Source organism: Scyliorhinus torazame, chromosome 1 (assembly GCF_047496885.1).
Source record: "Scyliorhinus torazame isolate Kashiwa2021f chromosome 1, sScyTor2.1, whole genome shotgun sequence".
Taxonomy (NCBI): domain Eukaryota; kingdom Metazoa; phylum Chordata; class Chondrichthyes; order Carcharhiniformes; family Scyliorhinidae; genus Scyliorhinus; species Scyliorhinus torazame.
Genome location: NC_092707.1, coordinates 410,872,998 through 410,900,395, shown reverse-complemented (window position 1 = coordinate 410,900,395; position 27,398 = coordinate 410,872,998). Strand labels below are relative to the sequence as shown.

The 27,398-nt window shown below is 52.6% G+C and overlaps 1 protein-coding gene across 1 annotated transcript in view; it reads left to right on the top strand.

Moving 5' to 3' along the window:
- Positions 1 to 27,398, top strand: part of LOC140428401 (uncharacterized) — a 42,501-nt gene that overhangs the window by 4,939 nt on the left and 10,164 nt on the right. The window contains exons 2-5 of the mRNA XM_072514816.1: positions 6,601 to 6,945; positions 14,376 to 14,526; positions 17,922 to 17,965; positions 19,615 to 19,658. Coding sequence (XP_072370917.1) covers positions 6,601 to 6,945; positions 14,376 to 14,526; positions 17,922 to 17,965; positions 19,615 to 19,649 — 575 coding nt within the window. The 3' untranslated portion in view covers positions 19,650 to 19,658. The remainder of the gene's footprint in view (positions 1 to 6,600; positions 6,946 to 14,375; positions 14,527 to 17,921; positions 17,966 to 19,614; positions 19,659 to 27,398) is intronic.

The window sequence follows — 27,398 nt, the reverse complement described above, 5'->3', positions numbered from 1 at the left end:
CCGCAACACCCGACTGGATGGCTGGCCGCCGCTCAGCCCCGAGGTTCGAGTCACGCGATGTGGAGGCGCTCCTGGACGCGGTGGAGCAGAGGAGGGACGCCCTGTATCCCGGGCACGGCCGCAGAGTTGCCCCACGCCACAGCCAGCGTCTGTGGAGGGAAGTGGCAGAGGCTGTCACCGCTGTGGCCCTGACACCACGGACAGGCACCCAGTGCCACAAGAAGGTGAACGACCTCGTCAGAGCAGGCAGGGTGAGCCTCCCCCATATCCCCCCTCCCCCATATCCCCCCTCCCCCATATCCCCCCTCCCCCATATCCCCCCTCCCCCATATCCCCCCTCCCCCATATCCCCCTCTCCCATATCCCCCTCTCCCATATCCCCCCTCCCCCATATCCCCCCTCCCCCATATCCCCCCTCCCCCATATCCCCCCTCCCCCATATCCCCCCTCCCCCATATCCCCCCTCCCCATATCCCCCCTCCCCATATCCCCCATATCCCCCCTCCCCCATATCCCCCTCCCCCATATCCCCCCTCCCCCATATCCCCCATATACCCCCCTTCCCCCATATCCCCCCTTCCCCCATATCCCCCCTTCCCCCATATCCCCCCTTCCCCCATATCCCCCCTCCCCCATATCCCCCCCTCCCCCATATCCCCCCCTCCCCCATATCCCCCCTCCCCCATATCCCCAAGTGAATCCAGCCCTAACCTTAACCTCTGCAATGCACGCGCAACCGATGGCGTGCATTCATATACCTGCTTAACCGTGTTGCCTTTTACCCCTGCCACCCCCCCCCCCCCCACAGGAGAAGCGCGCACACAACAATAGGGAGCATGTGAGGACTGGAGGAGGGCCCGCTGATGAGAGGCCACTGACCGTACACGAGGAAAGGGCCCTGGAACTGGCTAGCGGACCTGAGGACCGGGAGGTTGCTGATGCAGAGGTCGGGGGCGTACGAGCAAGTGAGCCACCGACAGCCCGTCCCCATATCCCCCTCCCCTATATCCCCCTCCCCCGTATCACCTGATCACTGCCTGATGTCTAACCATGCATGCTTCATTGTGTATCGCAGGACCAAACGTCCAGGCACCCATCCCCGCAGATGCAGACAGCAGGATGCCCCTCGGAGACCACGGGAGACGGAGAGACCCGCACCCTCCAGCATGCGACGCCCGCAGGATGCCCCTCGGAGACCACGGGAGACGGAGAGACCCGCACCCTCCAGCATGCGACGCCCGCAGGATGCCCCTCGGAGACCACGGGAGACGGAGAGACCCGCACCCTCCAGCATGCGACGCCCGCAGGATGCCCCTCGCACACCACGGGAGACGGAGAGACCCGGACCCTCCAGCATGCGACGCCCGCAGGATGCCCCTCGGAGACCACGGGAGACGGAGAGACCCGCACCCTCCAGCATGCGACGCCCGCAGGATGCCCCTCGCACACCACGGGAGACGGAGAGACCTGGAGCAACAGGGAGACGACACCCCCGTCACGTGCGGGAGCGACCACCCAGCGACGAGGGGGGCAGCCACAGGCCCCCGTCACATCTGAGCCAAGACACCACTACCCGGGACACCACTACCCAGGACACCCCTACCCGGGACAACCCTACCCGGGACACCCCTACCCGGGACACCCCTACCCGGGACACCCCTACCCGGGACACCCCTACCCGGGACACCCCTACCCGGGACACCCCTACCCGGGACACCCCTACCCGGGACACCACTACCCGGGACACCACTACCCGGGACACCACTACCCGGGACACCCCTACCCGGGACAGCACTACCCGGGACACCACTACCCGGGACACCACTACCCAGGAAGACGAAATACCGGACAGTGACTCAGAGTGGAAAGGTGGAGACGAACCCCCACCCCAAAGTGCCATGGACTCAGAGTGGGACGAAGAGCACGACACAACGCCACTGCTGTCACCAACACCCTCCACCATCGCAGAAACACTCACCACGGTTGGGCACTTTAGTGATGAGGCGTCTGGTACACTCACTGGTGCGCACAACACAGCCGTCCCGGTACAGCAGGTGGAGGTAGGAGCAGCAGAGGGGCCGGGCGGTCGGAGGGTTCCTGGAGTTACCACACTCACACATAGATCCGATGCAACCACCGACCCGGAGACGAGCGAAGAGGATGACGGGCGGCTTGCGGCGGCTGCGGTCGCAGGTGGAGGAGTCCACCCGCGTCCAGGAGCTGGGAGTCGTGCCGGTCATGCGTGCCACCCAGGCCGACACCGCACGGGTGGCGTCCGCGGTGGAGGCAATGGGTGCGACAGTGTCAGAAATGGGGAACGGTTTGCGAGGCCTGGGGCTTTCCGTGCAGGCGGCGTCTGTGGCCCAGGAAATGGCTGCCCTCTCACAGGAGGCCATGGCCCAGTCTCAGCAGGCCATGGCCCAGTCTCAGCAGGCCATGGCCCAGTCTCAGCAGGCCATGGCCCAGTCTCAGCAGGCCATGGCCCAGTCTCAGCAGGCCATGGCCCAGTCTCAGCAGGCCATGGCCCAGTCTCAGCAGGCCATGGCCCAGTCTCAGCAGGCCATGGCCCAGTCTCAGCAGGCCATGGCCCAGTCTCTGCAGGCCATGGCCCAGTCTCTGCAGGCCATGGCCCAGTCTCTGCAGGCCATGGCCCAGTCTCTGCAGGCCATCGCTGAGGGCATCGGCGCCAGTGGCCATGTGCGAGCCGGCGTCGCACTGTCACAGACAGGGTTTGCCAACCCCCTGGGCTCCATGGCTGCAAACCTGCAGACCCCTGTCGATACCAGCACGGGCCTCCAGGACTGGCAGCGCCAGACCTCGGGGGGGCGTCGGATGGCCAGTCCGTTCGCATCCCCCACCCATGTAGAGGCCTGGGGGCCATCGGGCACCCCGAGGGAGGAGGAGGTGGTGTGGTCCATCCCGGCTCCCTCTGTAGGGGAGGTCCCGGTACACCGCGACACCTCGGACTCCCCCCCTTCCGTCCCAGGTGCATCGGGTGGGCAATGGGCAGGACAGGTTGGCAGCTCGCCATCCCAGTCGCCCGGGCCGCAGCCTGGCCCACCTAGGCCAGGACGCCCCAGGAAACGGCCGCCAAAGGGATTCCGTGTCAGAGGGCAGGAATCACAGGAGCCCACCTCCAGTTCTGCTGTACCGTCTGGGGAACCACGTAGACGTAGTCAAAGGGCCCGTAAGGCCAAACAATTAGACACTGAATAAGTTGGCACGGGTGCAGGTCACAGATGAGTTTTCGGGGCTAGGGCACGTGCATGAACTCCTTTGGTTATTAAAGTCAATGTTACACCTACCGAAGCTGCCTTTGTGCTCTGTCCAAAGTGTGCGGGGGTGTCATGTACGTTGAGCGCAAGTGTGTGTGTGAGGGGTGGTCTTACCTCAGCCCCAGGTGAGTCTGCCCCCTTCCCCCTGGGCCTCCATCAACATCCCCCGGGCAGAGGACGGGACTGTGCGCTGCAGTGTCACAGCCGCATGCAGGGATGGTCCGGGTGGATGGTAGTACTGTGGCCATGGGTCAGACATAGTCCAACGATGTAGAGCCAGGAGCTCACCGCAGGGCGGGTTGTCATCATCCTCCATGGCCTGCAATAGACACGCGTCCACCTGCAACTGTGTGAGCCCGGCCCGTTGTGCCGCAGGTGGATCGGCAATGGCGGGGGGGTGGTGTGCATGCGGGTGGGGTGGGTGGGGTTGGGGAGGGGGGTGAGGGTGCTGGGTGGGTGGATGGGTGGGGGGTGTGGGTGGTCGGCTGTTGCCATGGTGTGCGGTCTGTGGCCATACTACCCGATTCCCACGCCCATCTAGTCAGTGAAGCGGGCGTCTGTCAGTCTGTCCCGTGCCCGCTGGGCCAGCCGGTAACGGTGGACAGCCACCCGTCTGTGTCTACCCCGTCTGCCCTGACCATTGCCCCCATCCCCCTCATCTGGGGAGGACTGCACCTCTTCCTGCTGCTCCTCCACTCCGCCCTCCTCTGCCTGCGGCACATCACCCCTCTGTTGGGCTATGTTGTGCAGGACGCAGCACACCACAATGATGCGGCCGACCCTATCTGACCGATACTGGAGGGCGCCCCCAGAGAGGTCCAGGCACCTGAAACGCATCTTCAGCACGCCAAAGCACCTCTCTATCACTCCACTTGTCGCTACATGGGCATCATTGTAGCGGTTCTCCACCTCATTGCGTGGCCTCCGATTAGGCGCATCAGCCACGATCGCAATGGGTAGCCCCTGTCACCCAGCAACCAGCCTCTCAGCCGGGGATGGCGTCCCTCGTACATGCCGGGGATGGATGACCGCGACAACACGAATGAGTCGTGTACACTGCCTGGGTGACTGGCGCAGACGTGCAGGATCATCATGCGGTGGCCGCAGACCACCTGTACGTTCATCGAATAGGTCCCCTTCCTATTAGTGAACACGGCCCTGTTCTCTGCAGGTGGCCGCACGGCGACGTGCATCCCATCGATCGCGCCCTGGACCATGGGGAACCCGGCCACGGCAGAGAAGCCCACAGCCCGGGCATCTTGGCTGGCCCAGTCCACGGGGAAGCGAATGTAGCGGTGCGCCATGGCATATAGGGCATCTGTCACTGCCCGGATGCACCGATGCACCGATGTCTGCGATATGCCGGACAGGTCCCCACTCGGTGCCTGGAGTGACCCCATTGCATAAAAGTTCAGGGCCACCGTAACCTTGACGGACACGGGGAGAGGGTGCCCCCCACCAGTGCCACGCGGTGACAGGTGTGCCAGCAGGTGGCAGATGTGTGCCACGGTTTCCCGGCTCATCCGGAGTCTCCTCCTGCATTCCCGGTCCGTGAGGTCCTGGTATGACTGCCTGGGCCGGGACACACGGGGCGCCCTCGGGTGCCTCCGTTGCCGTGGGGCCGCGACGTCCTCCTCCCCCTCCTCGTCCTGTCGGTCAGGTGTCCCTTCAGCCTGGGCGGCTGCCGCCTGCCCCTCTGCAGCAGCCTGCGCCGCCTCTCTGGCACGCTCCTCCTCCTCCTCCTCCTCATCCAGGGCAACATAGACATGAGCGGCAGCCGCCACGGCGCCCAACATCGCTGGATGATCTGAAAACATGACGGCCTGGTGGGGGGGGAGGGGAACGACGACATGTCATCATTGCCCATATCCCCTCCTCCCCCCAGCCATGTGGCATGGACCGCATGGGTCCAACTGTTGGAGGCTGGCACCTGGCAAGGTGGACCAACTCACTTTCCCTCCCATCCCCCTCCCCGGCACGGACCCCCCCCATCCCCCTCCCCGGCACGGACACCCCCCGTCCAATCTCCACCCCGGCACGGACCCCCCCATCCCCCTCCCCGGCACGGACCCCCCCCCCCAACCGCCACCCCGGCACGGACCCCCCCAACCCCCTCCCCAGCACGGACCCCCCCAACATCCCCCTCCCCAGCACGGAACCCCCCCCCCAACCCCCTCCCCAGCACGGACCCCCCCCATCCCCCTCCCCAGCATGGAACCCCCCATCCCCCTCCCCAGCACGGATCCCCCCCCATCCCCCCCTCCCGGCACGGACCCCCCCCACCCAACCTCCACCCTGGCACGGACCCCCCCATCCCCCTCCCCGGCACGGACCCCCCCCAACCTCCAGCCCGGCACGGACCCCACCCCCCAAACTCCACCCCGGCAAACTCCACCCCGGCACGGACCCCCCATCCCCCTCCCCGGCACGGACCCCCCCCCCCCAACCTCCACCCCGGCACGGACCCCCCATCCCCCTCCCCGGCACGGACCCCCCCCCCAACCTCCACCCCGGCACGGACCCCCCCCATCCCCCTCCCCAGCACGGACCCCCCCATCCCCCTCCCCAGCACGGACCCCCCCCATCCCCCTCCCCGGCACGGACCCCCCCCCCCAACCTCCACCCCGGCACGGAACCCCCCCCAATCTCCACCCCGGCACGGACCCCCCCATCCCCCTCCCCGGCACGGACCCCCCCCCCAACCTCCACCCCGGCACGGACCCCCCCATCCCCCTCCCCAGCACGGACCCCCCCCCCATCCCCCTCCCCGGCACGGACCCCCTCCCGGCACTCCCCCGGAGCCCAGCCTACTCTAACCACCACCCCCCCCCCCCCCCCGCCGCACACACACACACACAACCCGAGACACACCTCTCCTCACGCAATCAGACTGCGGCCACGCCATTGCCTGCCCAGAGCCAACCCCCCAGGCCGTCACTCACCTCCACGCTGGTCGGCATGAGCCTGTAGCACAGGGTCACGCCGATGAAAAGGAGGTTTAATTTACGTCGACGTGAACGGTCATCACGTCGACGGGACTTCGGCCCATCCGGAAGGGAGAATATCGGCAGGCCGAAAATCGGCTGCCTTGCGCAGACCCGTGACATTCTCCGTGGCAGCGGCGACATTAACGCCCCGCCGACTTTTCTCCCTTCGGAGACTTCGGCAACCGGCGGGGGCGGGATTCACGGCGGCCAACGGCCGTTCTCCGACCCGCTGATGAGAATGACGCCCCTGGTTCTCGCTTTTTAACACCGAACATTCCCTTTAAACACTTTGGAACCTTCAGACTGGTGTTTAACTTGTTGATATTTTTTTCTTAAAGGTGCGAATGCTCCAGTCCTTATCCAGTCTCCGAGTCTGGAACGTGTCCCAGAGGGTCAGACTGCACGGTTACACTGCACCATGCGGAACGCCGCAGTGACACACACCGATGTTCACTGGAACCGGGAGCTGCCAGGGAAAGATACGGAGAGGGTTTTAATACATGATATAAAGAACAGCACACAACGGAGTCCAGGTTTCACTGAGCGTTTCCATCCTTCCCGAGACACGTCCAATGAAACCTTCATCCTGACAATCAGCAACGTGCAGCCCAATGACACTGCCGTCTATTACTGCTCCATGTGGGGAGATATCAGTGGGAATGGATCACAGCTGTGTGTAACCAGTAAGTACAGTTTCCATGATTCTCATGTGGTTTTACTCAGATAGAATCTTCTTGAAGTTATCTTCCAGAACCTTAATTCTTTGACTCCTTTGTTTGCTCGGGTTTTTGCCAATGTGGTGCCTCGAGCTGTTTTGTTTTATATTCATACTTTATTGGCAAGATGCCATCCCTAACTGCCCTGGAGAAGGTGGTAGTGAGCTGCCTTCTTGAACCGCTGCACTCCATGTGGTGTAGGTACTGCTGTTAGGGAGGGAGTTCCAGGATTGTGACCCAGCGTCAGTGAACGGACGGCGATACATTTTGCTACGACACCCTGGGCCAGCGCACGGTCAGTTCCAGCCACACAGATCCCAGAGTCCCAACATAAGTGAATTAATCAGTAATTTGTGTATTTTCCTGAGATCTTTGACCCTTGACTTCTCCAATGAGTTACAGGCACCAGATTTGAAAGTAAAACATTAGAACTGTTTCTTTATAAAAAGGGTAAAAGATGAACATATCATGGAAATAATGTAACACTGATCTACTTTTCTAACTATTCCCCAAACACTGTCCCACCCTCCACCCACATGCACACAAGACAGACACACAGGGGGAAGGGAAAGAATCAAAATGATGGGGATTAAACTGGGTGTGAGATATTTGAGGATCTTTGCTGCTGAGGTTGAGGCCTTTGTAGGCAGTGATAGAACATAGAACATAGAACATAGAACAATACAGCGCAATACAGGCCCTTCGGCCCACGATGTTGCACCGAAACAAAAGCCATCTAACCTACACTATACCATTATCATCCATATGTTTATCCAATAAACTTTTAAATGCCCTCAATGTTGGCGAGTTCACTACTGTAGCAGGTAGGGCATTCCACGGCCTCACTACTCTTTGCGTAAAGAACCTACCTCTGACCTCTGTCCTATATCTATTACCCCTCAGTTTAAAGCTATGTCCCCTCGTGCCAGCCATTTCCATCCGCAGGAGAAGGCTCTCACTGTCCACCCTATCCAACCCCCTGATCATTTTGTATGCCTCTATTAAGTCTCCTCTTAACCTTCTTCTCTCCAACGAAAACAACCTCAAGTCCATCAGCCTTTCCTCATAAGATTTTCCCTCCATACCAGGCAACATCCAGGTAAATCTCCTCTGCACCCGCTCCAAAGCCTCCACGTCCTTCCTATAATGCGGTGACCAGAACTGCACACAATACTCCAAATGCGGCCGTACCAGAGTTCTGTACAGCTGCAACATGACCTCCTGACTCCGGAACTCAATCCCTCTACCAATAAAGGCCAACACTCCATAGGCCTTCTTCACCACCCTATCAACCTGGGTGGCAACTTTCAGGGATCTATGTACATGGACACCTAGATCCCTCTGCTCATCCACACTTTCAAGTACTTTACCATTAGCCAAATATTCCACATTCCTGTTATTCCTTCCAAAGTGAATCACCTCACACTTCTCTACATTAAACTCCATTTGCCACCTCTCAGCCCAGCTCTGCAGCTTATCTATATCCCTCTGTAACCTGCTACATCCTTCCACACTATCGACAACACCACCGACTTTAGTATCGTCTGCAAATTTACTCACCCACCCTTCTGCGCCTTCCTCTAGGTCATTGATAAAAATGACAAACAGCAACGGCCCCAGAACAGATCCTTGTGGTACTCCACTTGTGACTGAACTCCATTCTGAACATTTCCCATCAACAACCACCCTCTGTCTTCTTTCAGCTCGCCAATTTCTGATCCACATCTCTAAATCACCCTCAATCCCCAGCCTCCGTATTTTTTGCAATAGCCTACCGTGGGGAACCTTATCAAACGCTTTGCTGAAATCCATATACACCACATCAACTGCTCTACCCTCGTCTACCTGTTCAGTCACCTTCTCAAAGAACTCGATAAGGTTTGTGAGGCATGACCTACCCTTCACAAAGCCATGCTGACTATCCCTGATCATATTATTCCTATCTAGATGATTATAAATCTTGTCTCTTATAATCCCCTCCAAGACTTTACCCACTACAGACGTGAGGCTCACCGGTCTATAGTTGCCGGGGTTGTCTCTGCTCCCCTTTTTGAACAAAGGGACCACATTTGCTATCCTCCAGTCCTCTGGCACTATTCCTGTAGCCAATGATGACATAAAAATCAAAGCCAATGGTCCAGCAATCTCTTCCCTGGCCTCCCAGAGAATCCTAGGATAAATCCCATCAGGTCCCGGGGACTTATCTATTTTCAGCCTGTCCAGAATTGCCAACACCTCTTCCCTACGTACCTCAATGCCATCTAATCTATTTACCTGGAGCTCAGCATTCTCCTCCACAACATTGTTTTTTTCCTGAGTGAATACTGACGAAAGATATTCATTTAGTATCTCGCCTATCTCTTCAGACTCTACACACAACTTCCCATCCCTGTCCTTGACTGGTCCTACTCTTTCCCTAGTCATTCGCTTATTCCTGACATACCTATAGAAAGCTTTTGGGTTTTCCTTGATCCTTCCTGCCAAATACTTCTCATGTCCCCTCCTTGCTCGTCTTAGCTCTCTCTTTAGAGCCTTCCTCGCTACCTTGTAACTATCCATCGCCCCAACTGAAACTTCACACCTCATCTTCACATAGGCCTCCTTCTTCCTCTTAACAAGAGATTCCACTTCTTTGGTAAACCACGGTTCCCTCGCTCGGCACCTTCCTCCCTGCCTGACCGGTACATACTTATCAAGAACACGCAGTAGCTGATCCTTGAACAAGCTCCACTTATCCAGTGGGTCCAACACTTGCAGCCTTCTTCTCCACCTTATCCCCCCCAAGTCACGTCTAATGGCATCATAATTTCCCTTCCCCCAGCTATAACTCTTGCCCTGCGGTGTATACTTATCCCTTTCCATCCTTCACGTAAACGTCACCGAATTGTGGTCACTGTCCCCAAAGTGCTCACCTACCTCCAAATCCAACACCTGGCCTGGTTCATTACCCAAAACCAAATCCAATGTGGCCTCGCCTCTTGTTGGCCTGTCAACAAACTGTGTCAGGTAACCCTCCTGCACACACTGTACAAAAAACGACCCATCTAATGTACTCGAACTATATCTTTTCCAGTCAATATTTGGAAAGTTAAAGTCTCCCATAATAACTACCCTGTTACTTTCGCTCTTATCCAGGATCATCCTCGCCATCCTTTCCTCTACATCCCTAGAACTATTTGGAGGCCTATAGAAGACTCCCAACAGTGTGACCTCTCCTTTCATGTTTCTAACCTCAGCCCATACTACCTCGGAAGATGAGTCCCCATCTAGCATCCTCTCCGCCACCGTAATACTGCTCTTGACTAGCAGCGCCACACCTCCCCCTCTTTTGCCTCCTTCTCTGAGCTTACTAAAACACCTAAACCCCGGAACCTGCAACATCCATTCCTGTCCCTGCTCTATCCATGTCTCCGAAATGGCCACAACATCGAAGTCCCAGGTACCAACCCATGCTGCCAGTTCCCCTACCTTATTTCGTATACTCCTGGCATTGAAGTAGACACACTTCAAACCACCTACCTGAACACTGGCCCCCTTCTGCGACGTCAAATCTGTGCTCCTGACCTCTATACCCTCATTCTCCCTTACCCTAAAACTACAATCCAGGTTACCATGCCCCTGCTGCATTAGTTTAAACCCCCCCAAAGAGCACTAACAAATCTCCCCCCCAGGATATTTGTGCCCCTCAGGTTCAGATGTAGACCATCCTGTCTGTAGAGGTCCCACCTTCCCCAGAAAGAGCCCCAGTTATCCAGAAATCTGAATCCCTCCCGCCTGCACCATCCCTGTAGCCACGTGTTTAATTGCTCTCTCTCCCTATTCCTCATCTCACTATCACGTGGCACGGGCAACAACCCAGAGATAACAACTCTGTTTGTTCTAGTTCTGAGCTTCCATCCTAGCTCCCTGAAAGCCTGCCTGACATCCTTATCCCCTTTCCTACCTATGTCGTTAGTGCCAATGTGGACCACGACTTGGGGCTGCTCCCCCTCCCCCTTAAGGACCCGGAAAACACGATCCGAGACATCACGTACCCTTGCACCTGGGAGGCAACATACCAAACGTGAGTCTCTCACGCTCCCACAAAATCTCCTATCTGTGCCCCTGACTATCGAGTCCCCAATTACTAATGCTCTGCTCCTCTCCCCCCTTCCCTTCTGAGCAACAGGGACAGACTCCGTGCCAGAGGCCCGTACCCCATGGCTTACCCCTGGTAAGTCGTCCCCCCCACAAGTATCCAAAGCGGTATACTTGTTTCTCAGGGGAACGACCGCAGGGGATCCCTGCACTGACTGCTTTTTCCCAGTCCCTCTTACAGTTACCCATCTATCTCCAATCTTTGGTGTAACTAATTCCCTGAAGCTGCTATCTATGACCCCCTCTGCCTCCCGAATGATCCGAAGTTCTTCCAACTCCAGCTCCAGTTCCCTAACTCGGTCTTGGAGGAGCTGGAGATGGCAGCACTTCCTGCAGGTAAAATCAGCAGGGACACTAACGGCATCCCTCACCTCAAACATCCTGCAGGAGGAACATTGCACTCCCTTCCCTGCCATTCCTCTAACTTTCTACCAAGATCTGGCTAACAACTAAATTAAATTTTAAAAACAAAAAAAATATTAATAACAATAATAAAATATGGTACTTACACCAATGGGTTTTATTATTATGTTAGAGGAGGAGGGCGGGTGGGAGACACTACACGTGTAGTGTCTCGGGTTTCCTCTCCGCCAGAATTTATTGGTGAGGGTCTTCCCAGAAGTCTGCGGGTCGACTTCCTGTTCCCACCTGAAACACTAAAATTTAAAAAAATAAAAATAAAAAATAAAAATTTAAAGGAGAGACTTATCTCCCAGAAATCACTTCTGCACTGGGGGGCAGTGCGGAAGTGATTTCTGGGAGGTAAGTCTCTCCTTTAAATTTTTATTTTTTATTTTTATTTTTTTCGGGGGGCTGAAATGGACTAGCCTGCTCCGCTCCTGCTGAAATCGACTGGGCCTGCAAGGTAAGTAAGTAGTTAATCAGTACTTACCTCACCCAGGCAGCGACCTTTTAAACGGTCCCCTCTGCCTCGCAGCTCCCACGCTTTTTCAAATTCCCGCGCTGTTTCTAAGGTCCCGGCTCTCTCTCCCGAACTAAACAGCTGACCTGCAAGGTAAGTAAGTAGTTAATCAGTACTTACCTCACCCAGGCAGCGACCTTTTAAACGGTCCCCTCTGCCTCGCAGCTCCCGCGCTTTTTCAAATTCCCGCGCTGTTTCTAAGATTCCGGCTCTCTCTCCCGAACTAAACAGCTGACCTGCAAGGTAAGTAAGTAGTTAATCAGTGTGCAAGGTATTGAACCATCGGTTGGCTTGGACCCTCAAGCTGGACCATTCAGGCCGGATTCTCAGGCTGTGGGATCCCCTCTGGAGACAGGCTTCAACTTGTGTTGAGCTGAGCCTTACCCATGGACAGAGAACTTCAAACCTGCTGAGTTTCTGATATGTGGTCAGCTTCAGCAGACTCACCAACAACTTGTCTCAGTTACACAGAATATTAGAGCAGCATTTTCCTGAGGCCTTTGAGAGGTCTGGTACTTTTAATGGAAGAGGAACCAGAAAGATCCCCCTCCCCAGCTCTGTATTCAGGTTTTGAGTACTCACTAACTGCTCTGTGTACCTGAAGGGGGTTCAAGCTGAGATTTGAGAGAGAATCCCCCTCTTCTGGGGGAGAGATTCAAGAGGATTCTGCTCAGCTCTGCAGTTTGGAAAAATCTGGGTTGGCCGGCACCGATTCGTCCTCCAACACGGCCGGAGACTTCTCCGCCCACACTCTCCTTGGCATTCCGTGGGCCACAACAGTTTTACCTGTTTCTGTAACATGGCCAACATGCATTGTCCCCCAGTCTCTAACTGAGACAGAATCTGAGGGTTTAGTTGAGAAGGAGGTGGTTTTGGTGGTTGAACAGGTTTGAAGTCCCCACCATGGGTGGTTAACAGGCTGCCCCCTGGTACTTCCCTCCAACTTGGGCAACACTCCTTGGCACCTTCTCTATACCTGACTCTGTCTGTCCCTCACCACTCGCTGTGCGAAACTGTCTACATCACACTCTCAGACAGTACATTCCAGATCCTAACCACTCGCTGTGTGAATCTGCCTCCACCACACTCACAGACAGTACATTCCAGATCCTAACCACTCACTGCGTGAATCTGCCTCCACCACACTCACAGACAGTACATTCCAGATCCTAACCACTCACTGCGTGAATCTGTCTCCACCACACTCTCAGACAGAACATTCCGGATCCTAACCACTCGCTGTGTGAATCTGTCTCCACCACACTCTCAGACAGTACATTCCAGATCCTAACCACTCACTGCGTGAATCTGCCTCCACCACACTCTCAGGCAGAACATTCCGGATCCTAACCACTCACTGCGTGAATCTGTCTCCACCACACTCACAGACAGTACATTCCAGATCCTAACCACTCACTGCGTGAATCTGCCTCCACCACACTCTCAGGCAGAACATTCCGGATCCTAACCACTCACTGCGTGAATCTGCCTCCATCACACTCACAGACAGTACATTCCAGATCCTAACCACTCGCTGTGTGAATCTGCCTCCACCACACTCACAGACAGTAGATTCCAGATCCTAACCACTCACTGCATGAATCTGCCTCCACCACACTCACAGACAGTACATTCCAGATCCTAACCACTCACTGCGTGAATCTGCCTCCACCACACTCTCAGGCAGAACATTCCGGATCCTAACCACTCACTGCGTGAATCTGCCTCCATCACACTCACAGACAGTACATTCCAGATCCTAACCACTCGCTGTGTGAATCTGCCTCCACCACACTCACAGACAGTACATTCCAGATCCTAACCACTCACTGCGTGAATCTGCCTCCACCACACTCTCAGGCAGAACATTCCGGATCCTAACCACTCGCTGTGTGAATCTGTCTCCACCACACTCTCAGACAGAACATTCCGAATCCTAACCACTCGCTGTGTGAAGAAGTTTTTTCTTCATTTCGCATTTGCCTTTTTTCAAATTATTTTTTTGCCCTCTGTCTCAATCTTTTCACAAAGGGGAACAGTTTCTCCCTGTCTGCTCTGGTCAGAACTCCTGTGATTTTGAACATCTCTATCAAACATCCTCTGATCCTTCTTCTCTCCAAGGAGAATGGTCCAACTTCTCCAATATATCCCCGGAACTGAAGTTCCTCATCCCTGGATCCATTGTTTTGAATCTTTGCTGCTCTCTCTCCGATACCTTCACATCCTTCCTAATGTGCGATACCCAGAACTGGATGTAATATTCTGATTGAGGCTGAACTAATATCTGAAGCTGAATATACTGAAGCTGCCGTGTGTGTAACATTCTGATACTTTACAGAACAATCATCCGACCAGAATCCCGGGACAGCAGATCCGATTGTTTTAATCAGGGGTATAATCCTGGCCTTTGTTGTCTTGTTCTGCTTCGCTCTGCTCACACGTTATCTTGTAAAAAAGAGGTTGCACTCTGCAAAGAACTCCACACAAGGGTAAATATGACTCGTCTTGTGTCTGATACTGTTACTGCACAGGGTGATTATTTTATAACTTGCTGCTTTTAGTGAGGAGCCACATTCTCCTTGCAGCCTATCATTCAAGTGTGTGACCTGCTACTGTTGAGACCAACACATGTGCCAGTGCTTGACTGGTGCCAGTCATCTCCAACTGTCCTGGCATCTCAACCACCCCAGTATTGACCAACAGGCACCTAACTGCTGCTGCTGAGAGCCAGGATGGTTTTAACAGTTGAAGCACTAAACCTCGCCCTTCGGACATTAGTACTGGATAATTGCCCGCCTCGCCCTGCGTGCTGGTTCAGTGCCCGTGTCTCGCTGGCTGCACAGTCCCTCATGGTGGTTAGAACAAACAAGTGTTCATGTGCTCTGTCCAAACAGCCCATGTCGGCCTTTACCCTCCCCACAAGGAAATAGTTCTAATCATATTCACACTATGTTCCCAAATCTCTTCAGCGTTCTTTTTCATCACCTCCCTCTCCAATCTAATCTCAAATGATGACATTATTTCTGCCTCACCCACTAGTCTGGGTGAATCCCACATCCTCCCGACTCTGTGTCAAGATATTTATCTGCCCTATTCTAGTCTCTTCCATAAGCTTGTATCCAGAGCTCCTCAATCTTCACCCTCCCTGTAAAAGTCTGCTTCCATCTCTTCTATCCCAAGTTTAAAGAATTTTGAAGACCTTTGATCGTATTGCTCTGCAATCTGGGTTCTGCTAATGATAAAAAATGTCTCCCGTCTTTCTTTGTATTTGTTTTGCTGACACCAGACCCAATCCCAGTGAATCTCTCCTGTTTCCTCACTAACGCCTGACAGCTTAATCAGCTTGGAGTGGAGAGCTCTTGAGCATGTCGTCAAAAACTGAGATAACTTTCACTGTCAGTGAACGACAGACACTCTCGGTGTTTCGTAACTAACATTCAAAACATTAAAATGTTCCAGGGAATATTGTGCAAAATGGGTGTTGAAATTTCCAGGTTGTAACGAGACAGCAGTGAGTGCATGGCCCAGATAGCGGAAAATCCCAGCATTCATTGTGGATTCACTGGGAGCCCAGGGGAATCCTGACCAGTCTGGTTTGGGTGGTGTGACCATGGACATCTGCACAGTTTGCATTGCTTTGATAGAAATGAGATGGATCAGATTTCCCAGGAGAAGTCCGCACTGTTTCCAGCCCTTTCTCAAAGTGTGACATGCTTTGTGTTTATTGAGTTGGGAGGTTAATAGGGGGGTGAAAAAGGCAGATGGGACACTTGCCTTTATCAATCGGGGCATCGATTACAAAAGCAGGGAGGTCATGTTGGAGTTTTATAGAACTTTGGTGAGGCCACAGCTGGAGCACTGTGTGCAGTTCTGGTCGCCACATTATAGGAAGGATGTGATTGCACTGGAGGGGGTGCAGAGGAGATTCACCAGGATGTTGCCTGGGATGGAACGTTGAAGTTATGAAGAGAGGTTGAATGGATTTGGGTTGTTTACTCTGGAGCAGAGAAGACTGAGGGGCGACCTGATCGAGGTGGACAAGATTATGAGGGGCATGGACAGGGTGGATAGGGAGCAGCTGTTCCCGTGAGATGAAATGTCGGTTACAAGGGGACACAAGTTCCAGGTGAGGGGCAGGCGGTTTCGAGGGGATTAGAGGAAAAACCTTTTTACCCAGAGGGTGGTGAGGGTCTGGAACGCACGGCCTGGGAGGGTGGTGAGGGTCTGGAACGCACTGCCTGGGAGGGTGGTGAGGGTCTGGAACGCACGGCCTGGGAGGGTGGTGAGGGACTGGAACGCACTGCCTGGGAGGGTGGTGAGGGTCTGGAACGCGCTGCCTGGGAGGGTGGTGAGGGTCTGGAACGCACTGCCTGGGAGGGTGGTGAGGGTCTGGAACGCACTGCCTGGGAGGGTGGTGAGGGTCTGGAACGCACGGCCTGGGAGGGTGGGAGAGGCGGGTTGCCTCACATCCTTTAAAACGTACCTGGATGAGCACTTAGCCGTCATAACATTCAAGGTTATGGCCAAGTGCTGGTCAATGGGATTAGGTCGGCGGATCAGGTGTTTGTCATGTGTCGGTGCAGACTCGATGGGCCGAAGGGCCTCTTCTGCAGAATCTGTGTGATTCTGTGATAAAAGATGAAAGTCACCAATCCTGAACTCCCAGGAGAAAGGGAAGAGACTGAGACAGGTGCTGTCACCTTGTCCCCATCCCAAACTCCCTGTGTCCACTGCACCTCGCTCTGGCCTTTCTCTCTCACTCTTTGGGCTATGGGAGGCAAAATAAATCAATCAGGGCTGAAATATTTTCTAAATGATCGGTTTATTGATATTAAGACACAAGGGCAGGGATTCCCCCAAATCGCGGCAAAGTGTTGCCGCCGGGGTAAACACCAGAGTGTTTCACGCTGGCGTCAATGGGCCTCTTGGCCCAGCAATTCTGCACCCCACAGGGGCCCAGCACGGCGCTGGAGTGCTTAACGCAGCTCCGGCTTCCGATACGGGCCCCAGCACTTCCGACTGCGGATCCGCGCATGCATACGGCGGCAGGCCGTGGATCCGCGCACGCGCGCGGCTGCCGTATTCACGCCGGCCCCTGCGCAACATGGCGGAGCCCTTCAGTGGCCCGGCGCTGAAGAAGAAAGGCCCCCCCGGAGTCTGATCTCCCCAACCCCCTACCCCCCACCAGGACGGCTACTGCAGCCGCGACACCGAGCTCCCGCCGGGTGAAACCGTACGGGAACCACGTCGGCGGAACTCAGCCGGTCGATCGCAGAGAATCGCCGTGGGGCCTCTTTCAACGGCCCCCGGCTGGCGCCGCATCGACTGCGCGCGACTGGCGCCGATTCTCCGGTCGGCGGAGAATCACGTCTCGGCGTCAGACTCGATCGCGGGCATTCTTTGCCCCCGCGCCAATCGCGATTTAGGCGTGGAGGCTCGGAGAATCCCACCCAAGGTGTTTCTAAACTTATCCAGGCGTGGAAATTGGAAACAAGGGTCTTCGCTCCCTCCGGGAGACCAAAGGTGAATCGTTCATTTCTCTGATGTTACGGCTGCTTCTTGTCCCGGGTGTGAAATCATTGCAAAATGAGAAGTTTCTCAAACAACTCTTTCACTTCCAAAGTCTGAAATTAGAATAAGATGCATGAGCTTGATCAAGCTTCCCAGCATGCCTTCTGATTTTGGTCACATCCTTTTCCTCATTGTGGAGCCAATTCTGCTTATTTAGTAAATGATTCCGGATATCTGGTTCATCCGTGTCATCGTCCTTAAAAACTGGAATCAAAGGCCCATGTTGGAAAATCTAAACTCCGTCTCCGCCAAGAATGTGACCTGTTGTCCTGCAGTAACGCTGCAATGAAGCTAATGTGTGGCATTTCTTTAGGATCCCTGATGAAGACCAGAACCCTGTGTATGCAACAGTGGACGGTGAGTAAACTAATTCAACCATTGTTGCAGCGTTCACCGGGAATTACGCTCGATCCCAGATAACCCTTTGATGCTGTTAGTTTTGGGATGTAATTAACATGCTAATAATTTGACCAATTTATTTGTCTGATTTGCAAAGTTTACTATTAAATGCGGTAAAGCTACATCGGACAGAATGAAGATGGTTGGAGGTTGTCCCCAGCCCTGTAGCTGCAGAGTGAGACATACCCTCAGGGTGGCAATGTTACAGCGAGTGACCCCAAAAAGATAAACTTTCAGACATAGAAAGTCCACGGAACGGCCTCCTATATTTCACCAGCGTCTGGAATATCCTTGCAGAGTGATCACATTGTCAGTTCTCACAGAGATTCCTGGGAATAGAGATGGTTAAGAGTTGACCGATTAGTTTGATATGAGAGTTTTTGATTGAATCGAGAGAGAAAAACTATTTGCTCTGGCGAGTGGGTTAACAACTAGAGATCAGAGATTTAAAATCATTGGGTAAAGATCGAGAGGGGAGATGGAGAGAAATGTTTTTCACTCAGAGAATTGTTGGGATCTGAAACGCTCGCCCTGAAAATGTGGAGGAAGCTGATTCCAGAAATCATCTTAGAAGAGAGTTGGGCAGGTACTTGCTGTGGAGGGAGAGCAGCGAAGGTTTACCAGGCTGAATCCTGGATGGTGTGACTGTCCTATGAGGAGAGACTAAGTGGGTTAGGATTATATTCCTTGGAGTTCAGAAGAGTGAGAGGGAATCTCATAGAAACTTACAAAATTCTAACAGGATTAGACAGGGTAGATTCAGAAAGAATGTTCCCGATGGTGGGGGAGTCCAGAACTAGGGGTCAGGGTTTGAGGATAAGGGGTAAATCTTTTAGGACTGAGGTGAGGAGAAATTTCTTCACCCAGAGAGTGGGGAATCTGTGGAATTCGCTACCACAGAAAGTAGTTTGTTCAGTAATGGGTTAAGAGACATTCCAATTAGTTGTCTCATTTATGTTAAGTATCCAATAATTGACACTGATATGTAAAGAGGCTTCAGGTGGCCTTTGTGTCAGGTGATGTGATGTTAAAGTTTTGTGCAGAGTCTGTTGAAGTAAATTAAAGGTGTTTGTGGAAAAGGAGCAGAACTTTTGACTCTTTATACAACAGCAGCTAAACAGCTAACATAGTTGAGGTCAAAACATTGTGTAATTTAAAGAAGGAATTAGATTTCGCTCTTGGGGCTAAAGGGATCAAGGGAGATGGGGGGGAAGGTGGGATCACGGTATTGAACTTGATGATCAGCCATGATCATAATGAATGGGGGAGCAGGCTCGAAGGGCCGAATGGACTCCTGCTGCTTCTATTTTCCATGTTTCTGTGTATGTCTCAGGAATTTACAGGATTCCGGATGAAAAGCAGGATTGTGGGATTGGGCACAATGGCCCTTTAAAGAATCAGCACAGGTTCAATGGGCCGAATGGCCTCCTCCTGTTCTGTGAGTTGCTGATTTATCTGATGAACTTTATAAAGGAGAGGAGGCCTCATGTCTCCCGGGAAAACTGCCCAAGTCACTCCGGAATTTTCATTTGCTGTCATTCCAAGTTTCCTGAGCTCGACCTTTACATGGATTTATTCTGAAGAAACATCTTTGTGTTTTCTTTCAGATAAAACACGGAGCAGCAATCAAGAGGTTGAATAAGCTCCTTCGGTAAGGAAATGGAAATGGGGCTTAGCTGCTGTTCTTTGCTGCATTTTAGATTTGCTGCCATTTCCCAAAATAGGCACCACATCAATTAAAGAGGAGGAGTTTGAATGTTACTGTAAGTTTACAAATCAATCCTTCTGTTACAGACAGGAGAGTGATAGACAACCTGCTCTGATTTCCCCACTCCACCTGTCTGTCTGCACAACGTGGTTTCAATTATTTTTAAAGTTGCTGGTGGCATATTTTTCAAATCCATTGGGTTCTGTGAACCAATTTACTGATAAACTGCAGAAAACTGGAGTTAACAGTAACTCAGAAGGTTAGTTTAAACCTGGGGAGACGGGGACGGGGACGGGGACGGGGACGCACACGCACACGCACACGCACACACACTTTATTTATCTTTCATCCTCTCTCTCTCTCTCTCTCTCTCTCTAACACTGACTTGCATCATCATGGCTTATTTATATTTTCAGACATTTTTTGAAAAGTTGCTAGCACCTTCTATGTGACCAGGTTAAAGTTGGGGACAGTTTCTGTGGGTTTCCAACCTGAAACTTGAGCTGTCATCTTTTGAGGGGTGATTTTCTGAGGGGTGATTTTGAGCCCCTGTCTGTCCGTGAGAAAGTCACCGTGGACCCAAACTCTGGAGTGAAGTGAAAAATGTGATTCTCTCCGGCGTGATTGTTGTTTGGAATCTCCCCCCCCCCCCCTGCCCCGCGCCGGGGGAGGAGTGAGAATCACACGGTGTGAGATCAGGAACCTCACTGTAATACAGCAGCACACCATTACCCAGCACTCTCTCCAGACCTTACCCCCTCCCTCACGGAATCTTGACTCAGCGTGACGTCCCGCCAGCATCATTTACACCAAGGCTGGCCGGGCGTGAGGCAGTCTCAGAGTCTCCACCTCACCAGAGTGACGCCGGTAACTACACCAATCACTTTTATTTCTGAGAGGCACAAGATTCCATGAGGATTCACACCGTTTTTCCCGTTGAGACTGACACTTGAGGGTCGGAATCTAGAAGAGCCTGTGAAGAATATTTAATTCCACAACAAATCAGGTGCAGGATTCCAAATAAAGTGAAGGAGAAAAGAAAGCGAGAGAGGAGGGACAAAGAGACTGAGAGAAAAAGAGAAAAATAAACTTCTGAGAATATTTTTTCCCAAATCTCCAACAATGATGAAAAGCTGAATGAATGAGACATGTCGGAGTTAATTGTCAATTCCAGGGGGGTTCTTTGGCAGTCATTAAGACAGACCATGCCATTAAAAACAATAACTGACATTCCAACACTGGGGGCTGGATTCTCGGGCCCCCCAGACACATGTTCCTCGGCCGCGCGCTGTTCGCTGGCAGCGGAATTCTATCATTGACGAGGTGGGGGTGAGCTGCCTTCTTGAGTTGGGTTGTTACCCGTGCCACGTGATAGCGAGACGAGGAATAGGGAGAGAGACGAGTTGAAGAACTGGCTACAGGGAGGGTTTCAGATTTCTGGATAATTGGGGCTCATTCTGGGGTCAGCGGGACCTCTACAAACGGGATGGTCTGCACCTGGACCAGAGGGGTACCAATATCCTGGGGGGGGGAAATTTGCTAATGCTCTTCGGGAGGGTTTAAACTAGTTCAGCAGAGGCTTGGGAACCTGAATTGTAGCTCCAGTAGACAGGAGGTTGAGAGTAGTGAGGTCATGAGTAGGGTTTCAAAGTTGCAGGAGTGTACCGGCAGGCAGGAAGGTGGTTTAAAGTGTGTCTACTTCAATGCCAGGAGCATCCGGAATAAGGTGGGTGAACTTGCGGCATGGGTTGGCACCTGGGACTTCGATGTTGTGGCCATTTTGGAGACATGGACAGAGCAGGGACAGGAATGGTTGTTGCAGGTGCTCGGATTTAGATATTTCGGTAAGCTCAGGGAAGGTGGTGAAAGAGGGGGAGGGGTGGCATTGTTAGTCAAGGACAGTATTACGGTGGCAGAAAGGACGTTTGATGAGGACCCGTCTACTGAGGTAGTATGGGCTGAGGTTAGAAACAGGAAAGGAGAGGTCACCCTGTTAGGGGTTTTCTCTAGGCCTCCGAAAAGTTCCAGAGATGTAGAGGAAAGGATTGCAAAGATGATTCTGGATAGGAGCGAAAGCAACAGGGTAGTTGTTATGGGGGACTTTAACTTTCCAAATATTGACTGGAAACGCTATAGTTTGAGTACATTAGATTGGTCCGTTTTGGTCCAATGTGTGCAGGAGGGTTTCCTGACACAGTATGTAGATAGGCCAACGAGAGGCGAGGCCATATTGGATTTGGTATTGGGTAATGAACCAGGACAGGTGTTAGATTTGGAGGTAGGTGAGCACTTTGGTGATAGTGACCACAATTCGATTACGTTTACTTTAGTGATGGAAAGGGATAGGTATATACCGCAGGGCAAGAGTTATATCTGGGGGAAAGGCAATTATGATGCTATGAGGCAAGACTTAGGATACATCGGATGGAGAGGAAAACTGCAGGGGATGTACACAATGGAAATGTGGAGTTTGTTCAAGGAACAGCTACTGCGTGTCCTTGATAAGTATGTACCTGTCAGGCAGGGAGGAAGTGGTTGAGTGAGGGAACCGTGGTTTACTAAAGCAGTCGAAACACTTGTCAAGAGGAAGAAGGAGACTTATGTAAAGATGAGACATGAAGGTTCAGTTAGGGCGCTCAAGAGTTACAAGTTAGCGAGGAAGGACCTAAAGAGAGAGCTAAGAAGAGCCAGGAGGGGACATGAGAAGTCTTTGGCAGGTAGGATCAAGGATAACCCTCAAGCTTTCTATAGATATGTCAGGAATAAAAGAATGACTAGGGTAAGAGTAGGGCCAATCACGGACAGTAGTGGTAAGTTGTGCTTGGAGTCCAAGCAGATAGGAGAGGTGCTAAATGAATATTTTTCGTCAGTATTCACACAGGAAAAAGACAATGTTGTCGAGGAGAATACTGAGATTCAGTCTGCTAGTCTAGAAGGGCTTGAGGTTCATAAGGAGGAAGTGTTAAGGAGTTTAGGAGCCATGAGGTCTTGTTGCAGTGTGAAAATAGATGTCACCTGGGCCGATGGGATTTATCCTAGGATTCTCTGGGAAGCTAGGGAGGAGATTGCTGAGCCTTTGGCCTTGATCTTTAAGTCATCTTTGACTACAGGAATAGTGCCAGAAGACTGGAGGATAGCAAATGTTGTCCCCTTGTTCAAGAAGGGGAGTAGAGATAGCCCCGGTAACTATAGACCAGTGAGCCTTACTTCTGTTGTGGGAAAGATCTTGGAAAGGTTTCTCAGAAATAGGATGTATAATCATCAGGAAAGGAATAATTTGATTAGAGATAGTCAACACGGTTTTGTGAAGGGTAGGTCGTGCCTCACAAACCTTATAGAGTTCTTTGAGAAGGTGACCAAACAGGTGGATGAGGGTAAAGCAGTTGATGTGGTGTATATGGATTTCAGTAAAGCGTTTGATAAGGTTCCCCATGGTAGGCTACTGCAGAAAATACGGAGGCATGGGATTCAGGGTGATTTAGCAGTTTGGATCAGAAGTTGGCTAGCTGGAAGAAGACAAAGGGTGGTGGTTGATGGGAAATGTTCAGACTGGAGTCCAGTTACTAGTGGTGTACCACAAGGATCTGTTTTGGGGCCACTGCTGTTTGTCATTTTTATAAATGACCTGGAGGAGGGCGTTGAAGGATGGGTGAGTAAATTTGCAGATGACACTAAAGTCGGTGGGGTTCTTGCTATGTGAGGCACGATCAATTTGACTGGAGACGAAGTTGAATCCAAGCTGAGGCTTTATTAGTATCAGATATGTGGCCTCCCACAGCAGCTGGCGAAATGGCTGCGAGCTGGAGGCCACGCATATTTATAACCTGCCTCCTGGGCGGAGCCAGAATGCAGGGGCCACAGGTGAATCTGTAGTGCAGGTTCTACCGTACAACCTCTAATATCAGAACACAGCGGTTTATCACATTCACCCCCTGTTAAAATTGAGTCTGGCGGGGGTGGTGGATAACTATATACAATTAGAAATATTAATATTTACAGAGCAGTAATAAAATGTCTCTGGTCATCCGACGGGCCGGTCAGAGGTTCAGCCGGTCCAGTGCCTTGATGGTTCTTTGAGATCGACGAAGTGGTGACGGCGATGTTAGCGCTGTCATGGTCGAAGTTGACTCCGGGAGCGTGCCAAAATCCTCTTCATCAACGGGGTGGGCAGGGAGAGGACGGGCGGTCCAAGGGGGGGGGGGTGATGGGGACGGCGGGGGAGGGGAAGGTGGCACCGGGGGTGACGGGGGTGGTGTGGGGGTGGAACCTGCTGGTGCCAGGTCCCTGAGGGAGACGGCCGTCGGGGAACGCCACGTAGGCGTACTGTGGGTTTGTGTGGAGCAGGTGCACCCTTTCCATCAACGGATCTGCCTTGTGGAGCCGCACATGTTTACGGAGAAGCACGGTTCCCGGAGCTGTGAGCCAAGTTGGGAGCGATACCCCAGATGTGGACTTCCTGGGGAAGGCAAAAAGACGTTCATGGGGTGTACTGTTAGTAGCGGTGCAGAGTAATGAGCGAATGGAATGTAGTGCATCAGGGAGGACCTCTTGCCAGCGGGAGGCTGGGAGATTTCTGGACTGCAGGGCCAGCTGGACGGCCCTCCATACCGTCCCATTCTCACTTTCTACCTGTCCGTTTCCCCGGGGGTTGTAGCTCGTCGTTCTGCTGGAGGTGATACCCCTGCTGAGCAGGAACTGAAGTAGCTCATCACTCATTACATGCTTTGGCGTCCTGAATATCGGCTACCTTAGTTGCTGGACTACAAATCCGGTTCCCATATAGAATTCAGGTTTGCACTGAGTGCTGAATTTGGTGCTTTTTGAGTGCGATAGTAAGAGTTTGGTGACCGAGGGAGTGCTGAATTTGGTGCTTTTTGAGTGCGATAGTGAGAGTTTGGTGACCGAGGGAGTGCTGAATTTGGTGCTTTTTGAGTGCGATAGTGAGAGTTTGGTGACCGAGGGAGTTAGGTGAGGAGGGAGTAAGGTGCTCCTTTCATTTTGTTTCCGACATTTCCGCAAACAGTGAGAAGAGAGCCAGGAGTTTACAGGAAGTGTAGCTGACTGGGAGCAGAGTCGGAGGGCGGAGATCTAGTTAGTCCACAGGGCAGCTATATTCTGTAAGGTAAGAGGGGATGGAGGCTAGGCCAGTTACATGCTCCTCCTGTAGGATGTGGGTGGTGAGGGATACCACCGGTGTCCCCACTGACTATACCTGTGGGAAGTGCACCCAACTTCAGCTCCTCAAAGACCGTGTTAGGGAACTGGAGCTGAAGCTGGATGAACTTCGGATCATCCGGGAGGCAGAGGGGGTGATTGAGAAGAGTTACAGGGAGGTAACCACACCCAAGGTACAGGACAAGAATAGCTGGTTTACAGTCAGGGGGAAAAAAACAAACAGGCAGACAGTGCAGGGATCACTCGTGGCCGTTCCCCTTCAAAACAAGTATACCGTTTTGGATGCTGTTGTGGGGGATGACCTACCGGGGGAAGGCCCTAGCGGCCAGGTCTCTGGCACTGAGTCTGGCTCTGGGGCTCAGAAGGGAAGGGGGGAGAATAGAAAAGCAATAGTTGTAGGAGAGTCAATGGTTAGGGGAATAGATAGGAGATTCTGTGGTCGCGAGCGAGACTCCCGGAAGGTATGTTGCCTCCCGGGTGCCAGGGCCAGGGATGTCTTGGATCGTGTCTTCAGGATCCTAAAGGGGGAGGGTGAGCAGCCAGAAGTCGTGGTGCACATTGGTACCAACGACATAGGTAGGAAAAGGGGTGTGGAGGTAATAAACAAGTTTAGGGAGTTAGGCTGGAAGTTGAAAGCCAGGACAGACAGAGTTGTCATCTCTGGTTTGTTGCCGGTGCCACGTGATAGCGAGGCTAGGAATAGGGAGAGAGTGCAGTTGAACACGTGGCTGCAGGAATGGTGTAGGAGGGAGGGCTTCAGGTATTTGGATAATTGGAGCGCATTCTGGGGAAGGTGGGACCTGTACAAGCAGGACGGGTTGCATCTGAACCAGAGGGGCACCAATATCCTGGGAGGGAGGTTTGCTAGTACTCTTCGGGAGGGTTTAAACTAATTTGGCAGTGGAATGGGAACCGGATTTGTAGTCCAGCAACTAAGGTAGCCGATATTCAGGACGCCAAAGCATGTAATGAGGCAGTGGGGAAGGGAACACTGACAAAGGAGAGTATTTGCAGGCACGGAGATGGGTTGAAGTGTGTATACTTCAACGCAAGAAGCACCAGGAATAAGGTGGGTGAACTTAAGGCATGGATCGGTACTTGGGACTACGATGTGGTGGCCATCACGGAAACTTGGATAGAAGAGGGGCAGAAATGGTTGTTGGAGGTCCCTGGTTATAGATGTTTCAATAAGATTAGGGAGGGTGGTAAAAGATGTGGGGGGTGGCATTATTAATTAGAGATAGTATAACAGCTGCAGAAAGGCAGTTCGAGGAGTATCACCCTATTGAGGTAGTATGGGTTGAAGTCAGAAATAGGAAAGGAGCAGTCACCTTGTTAGGAGTTTTCTATAGGCCCCCCAATAGTAGCAGAGATGTGGAGGAACAGATTGGGAAACAGATTTTGGAAAGGTGCAGAAGTCATAGGGTAGTAGTCATGGGCGACTTTAACTTCCCAAATATTGAGTGGAAACTCTTTAGATCAAATAGTTTGGATGGGGTGGTGTTTGTGCAGTGTGTCCAGGAAGCTTTTCTAACACTGTATGTAGATTGTCCGACCAGAGGAGGGGCAATATTGGATTTAGTACTGGGCAATGAGCCAGGGCAAGTGATAGATTTGTTAGTGGGGGAGCATTTTGGAGATAGTGACCACAATTCTGTGACTTTCACTTTAGTAATGGAGAGGGATAGGTACGTGCAACAGGGCAAGGTTTACAATTGGGGGAAGGGTAAATACGATGTTGTCAGACAAGAATTGAAGTGCATAAGTTGGGAACATAGGCTGTCAGGGAAGGACACAAATGAAATGTGGAACTTGTTCAAGGAACAGGTGCTACGTGTCCTTGATATGTATGTCCCTGTCAGGCAGGGAAGAGATGGTCGAGTGAGGGAACCATGGTTGACAAGAGAGGTTGAATGTCTTGTTAAGAGAAAAAAGGTGACTTATGTAAGGCTGAAGAAACAAGGTTCAGACAGGGCATTGGAGGGATACAAGATAGCCAGGAGGGAACTGAAGAAAGGGATTAGGAGAGCTAAGAGAGGGCATGAACAATCTTAGGCGGGTAGGATCAAGGAAAACCCTAAGGCCTTTTACACATATGTGAGAAATATGAGAATGACTAGAGCGAGGGTAGGTCCGATCAAGGATAGTAGCGGGAGATTGTGTATTGAGTCTGAAGAGATAGGAGAGGTCTTGAATGAGTACTTTTCTTCTGTATTTACAAATGAGAGGGGCGATATTGTTGGAGAGGACAGTGTGAAACAGATTGGTAAGCTCGAGGAAATACTTGTTAGGAAGGAAGATGTGTTGGGCATTTTGAAAAACTTGAGGATAGACAAGTCCCCCGGGCCTGACGGGATATATCCAAGGATTCTATGGGAAGCAAGAGATGAAATTGCAGAGCCGTTGGCAATTATCTTTTCGTCCTCACTGTCAACAGGGGTGGTACCAGGGGATTGGAGAGTGGCGAATGTCGTGCCCCTGTTCAAAAAAGAAACTAGGGATAACCCT